Genomic DNA, 4466 nt, shown 5'->3' with positions numbered 1-4466 from the left:
TTCTAGGTGTTGGTTCTAGGTGTTGGTTCTAGATGTTGGTTCTAGGTGTTGGTTCTAGGTGTGCAGAGCTACAAGATGCTGCATGTTGACTTTCTGTTGAAGTGTAACAACAGATTTTGCCAAATGTTCCCAAACAGACACCGACCAGATGAACTGATGATATGTTTCGCACGTTTTTCCATTTTCAAGGTCCAATAATTGAACTGTTCTCTGCTGGATCCATTCAGTGGTTCTGACCTGATGGAGGCTCTTCTGTCACCACATTTCATGTCTGTTGCAGTCTGATTTCTGGAGATATTCAACAGCTTTACAGATAAAACGTGTTTCTGTTCCCAGATCAAAACCATGAAAATCTGAACATTGGGCTTTTTACAGCATTCAGCTTGTGAAGCTCCTGTCTATGGTTGGATCCATGCTCATTGCTGTGAACCTGGAGCTTGGCAGAGCTGTTTCAGAGGCAGGAACAAACCTGTGACAACTCTAAATGCTGCTGGTGAGCACATTTGGACACGTTCTTATCTCTGCTTCGTTCTCCGTCACATGAAGCTGCTCTCTACGCTTCATCCCTCTGGCTCCGTCTGCTGGGGTTCTTCTTTTCCTACATCAGCGATATCTATATTTTCTACTGTGCAACTCCTGTTTGTGACATGCAGAAGCATCTTTTGCACTCTCCCTGTTGCTGCTGTCACACTTCTCCTGAGGCAGCAGTAACCCTCAGCTAGGCTTCCCTCCACCCAGTGCTGCTCCTCCAGCTCCACCTCCTGACCGCCCGGGCCTCGGCTGCCCCACATAGCAGCTCGGTAACCTCCTAACCCCTCGGCAGCACTGCACGCATGTCACTGCACATCAGCGTGACCCGGGCTGTGACTCTCAGAGCCCTGATCACGTTAGAACCGAGCCAACGACGCCGCTTTCATCCCCCGACTCAGAGATCAGGGAGCCGGGGGAGGACGGAGGAGGAAGGAGGCTGAAGGGTTGAAAGGGAAGAAGAGGACGAAAAGAACCGAAGGAGGAGACAGAAGGCGAGAAGAAAAGAGACGAGAACAAAAACTTTGAGAGAACGGGCTGCCGAAGATGCTCTGCTCTAGCTGTGAAACCAGCTGTTCCATAGCGCCTCCTGTGCTCTCAAACGCAAACTGCAGGAGAAGCAGAGTTCACTTCACACTGTCGTTTGGTTAAAGTCAAAAGAAAATTAACACTAAAACTAATCCAGGATTCTCATAACTTAACGGCTGCAAGAAAAGCCAATCAGACGTACTCATTCATTTAAGCTTCCTTTAAAATAACATGAAAACTAGTCGGAGAAACTTAATTTGAAAACTGTAAAACTTGTGTTTGTGCTGCCAGACTGAAAACGAGCCTTAACGGAGAAAGATGTCGTCACTTTCCTTTCTTATGTGGTGAGTCTGTAGCTGTTAGTAAATGTTTATGCAAAGGGTGGCAAAGAAAACAGGCATCAAGAAACACACAAGAAGGATATACATATAAAAATAAAATGTCCAGTACTGTGCAACAACGACACTGCTCTGAGAGGTATTTGATGTTTTCTGGATTTGTGTCTCAACAGAAATAGAATTTTAGATTTCCAAACATTAACTAGACTCTGGTGACATTTTCATACGCTGGAGGAAACAAACCCACAGTTTCAGGTGCTAATGAACAACAGAGGATGTGTCCTTTGGTCTGTTCAGGGTCAGACTGTTCAGTGTTTAGGCACATCCTGGTCTCAGCTGTTGCACAGTAGCGTAGGAAACACACAGACGGCGTGGACACTCACTCTCACACTCCTGGATGTCGGCGTTGAGCTGGTGCAGCGCCCCCATGGAGATCTGTCGGACCTCCGGGTCGAGCAGCAGCTGCATCAGCGAGGTGGAGATGTGCTTGCAGGCCGACATGCAGGCCGTCTGGGCCACCTTCCCCTGAAACACACAGAGCAGCACAGCCAGGCAGAGGTGAGACTCGGCTCCTCCCACAGGCCACACACAGGAAGGAAACGTTTCTGAAGACATCTGAGGTGAGAAAGCAGCTGCTGAAGCTGACCGTACATCAACAACAGGTTAAACGTGTTCCACAGGTGTCGGCTGAAGCCCTGATGTCTATACAGCAGCAGAGCTTTACCTTGTATGTCAACGAGCAGCGACGAGGCGCCACGTGTCTGAACCCATAAGGAGGCAGTGCACCCAGCACCAACCTCTTTCTTTCCTCTGACTCTCTGTAAAGGACAGTTTCCTGCTTTTATTGGTCATTTTGGACCGTTTCTGGGTCTTCTGGATGGGAACCCTCCTGTCTGTCTGTTATGTGGAGTTCAACATCAAAAAATAAAACAAACAAAACACTCATCACGGTCTCCGTTGAGTTTAAATCATTTTAAATCCAGTTTCTTTACACCAGCCTTGATGCAACGTGTGAACAGCTGGTCTCCAACTACGATGTCAGTCACCAGCAGTTCATCTGTTCATGTTGGAGGCCGTTAATAATCTGATCAATTAAAGCATCTATCAGCTGACGAGGCAGAAGCTGCACCAGGTGGCTCCTTCTTGTTTTCTATTCTGACTTTTGTCATTTTGTGGCTTATTTGTGCCTTTTTTCCTGGTTTACTCTCCAGTTCTTGTCATTTTGTTTCATGTTTAATCACATTTTTTTCATGTTATTTTTGTCATTTTGTGTCTCATTTATGCTGCTTAGTGTCTAGTTGTATCACCTATTTGTCTTTTATGTCTTTTTGGTTGCTTCTAGTTTGTATCTCGTCTCCATCAGAGCTCATGTGTTTGAACTGGGACCAACGTTCTCATGAGTGAAGCTGAACGTCAGTCGTCCTCTCATGCAGCAGAGGTCACAGAGCGTCTGTCTGCTGTGCTTTATTCAGGGAACAGTTATTCAAACATCAGTTGATAACTATCACTAAACCGACTTCTAACTAAAGCAAACACACTAAGAAACACACAGAGGTCACAGTGAGACACACAACCAGCAGTAATCAGAACAGTCGGTCATCAGGAGGCTTCAGAGAACAAACGAGCTCAGAGACGCAGAGCGAGTCAACCGAGTGGCTGCGTTCAGGATGATGAAGGAGCACCGCCAGAAGAAAGCAGCGGATGAGGAAGTCCATGACAACGCATTAATACAGGAACCCAAACATGTGTTTGTGCGTAGCGTCAGCGGCGGCCTCCACCTCCACCTCCACCTCCACGTCTGCATTCCAGCAGGATGAAGCAACGACATCAAACAGAAAAGGAGGCGAAGCTGCAGGAGAAGGTGAGCTGGGAGTGAAGGAGCAAAAGTGCAGCAGCAGGAAGGAAAAGAGCTGAGAACATGTTTACCTTCATGACCTTCTACACTCTGTCCACGCGTTCAGCGAGTCGCATCAGAAACACAAATACAACCAGTTCAACGTCTTCATGCTGTAAAATCAAACACATGAACTCTGACTGGACACAAACTGCCGTTGAGGTGATTAATACGAGCCAGCAGGCCTTTCCTTCCAGCCCTGCATATTTAATGACCTCCATTAATCACACAGACACACAACACATGAACACAACGTCACACCAACACTCTGCTGTCGGTGTGTGTTGGTGGGAATCGGTTACAAACCTCTGAACGTATACAGCTTCAGTCGCACAAACATGTGAAGCAAACTCAGAAAAACTTTAATCTCCAAGTAAACCACGTGGTTATCATTATTATGGTTATTATCATGTGGTCAAGTCATCATGTTGGAATGTAAAAATGTGTTCTATGTTCTTTTAACTGATTATCAAGTCACTAATTCATTAAAATGTCACAGTTTTATGTCAGTCTATTAGCAAAAAGAAATATTCAAGCAGGTTTTAGTGAATGTTGAACTGTTTGTTTTCTATTTTTCAAGGCCAGTTATTAAAACTCTGTCCTCTGTTGGAGCTTTCAGCCATGGAGATCTGCTGGAACCAGTTCTGACACCTGGATGGATGTAGAGCTGATCTGGTGTCAGTTTCTACCAGATGTGTTCTTCCTCCTAAATGTCTGTCTGCTGTACTGATGAAGTTCTGAGGTCAGATATTCACAACATGAAGAGTTTCTCTGTCTACATAAAGCACATCCGGTCTTGACTTCAGTCCTTCCTTCAGGTCTCCTCCTGGTGAGTCGTCTGATGCTCAGACATGAATGAAAGCAGCAGCAGCAGCACGCTAACACTCCGCTGAAGCCAGAAATGACCAACCTCCACAGTTTCCTATCAACGGTACAATCCTCAGTAGCTTCCAAATATCTGTGGAAAAGTTCACGTGAAGGAAAAGAAAATAACTGAGAGGCATTAGCAGACACATTAGTCTAAGTGATTCTAATGGAGTCATTCATCTAGCTCCATGGCAGCTGGTTTCCTCTCAGAGCTCCACAGCATCCACGTTATCTGCTGGAACCGAACTGGCGGCAGAGAGGCTGCAGCTCTGGTTCACCTACAACCAGGATGAACCAGGATGAACCAGGAG

At 46.1% G+C, this 4466-nt stretch overlaps 1 protein-coding gene across 3 annotated transcripts in view; it reads right to left on the bottom strand.

Annotated features, from left to right (window-relative positions):
- The window catches only part of LOC103375218 (exocyst complex component 6B-like), a 46096-nt gene that overhangs the window by 32788 nt on the left and 8842 nt on the right, over window positions 1-4466 (bottom strand). For all 3 annotated transcript variants that reach the window (XM_008305433.1, XM_008305435.1, XM_008305434.1), the window contains one exon: window positions 1778-1919. In XM_008305433.1, the coding sequence (XP_008303655.1) occupies window positions 1778-1919 (142 nt within the window). The remainder of the gene's footprint in view (window positions 1-1777; window positions 1920-4466) is intronic.

This window comes from Stegastes partitus, unplaced genomic scaffold, assembly GCF_000690725.1.
Source record: "Stegastes partitus isolate 25-593 unplaced genomic scaffold, Stegastes_partitus-1.0.2 Scaffold2505, whole genome shotgun sequence".
In the NCBI taxonomy this organism is placed as follows: Eukaryota; Metazoa; Chordata; class Actinopteri; family Pomacentridae; genus Stegastes; species Stegastes partitus.
This window is presented reverse-complemented; position numbering and strand designations above follow the sequence as displayed.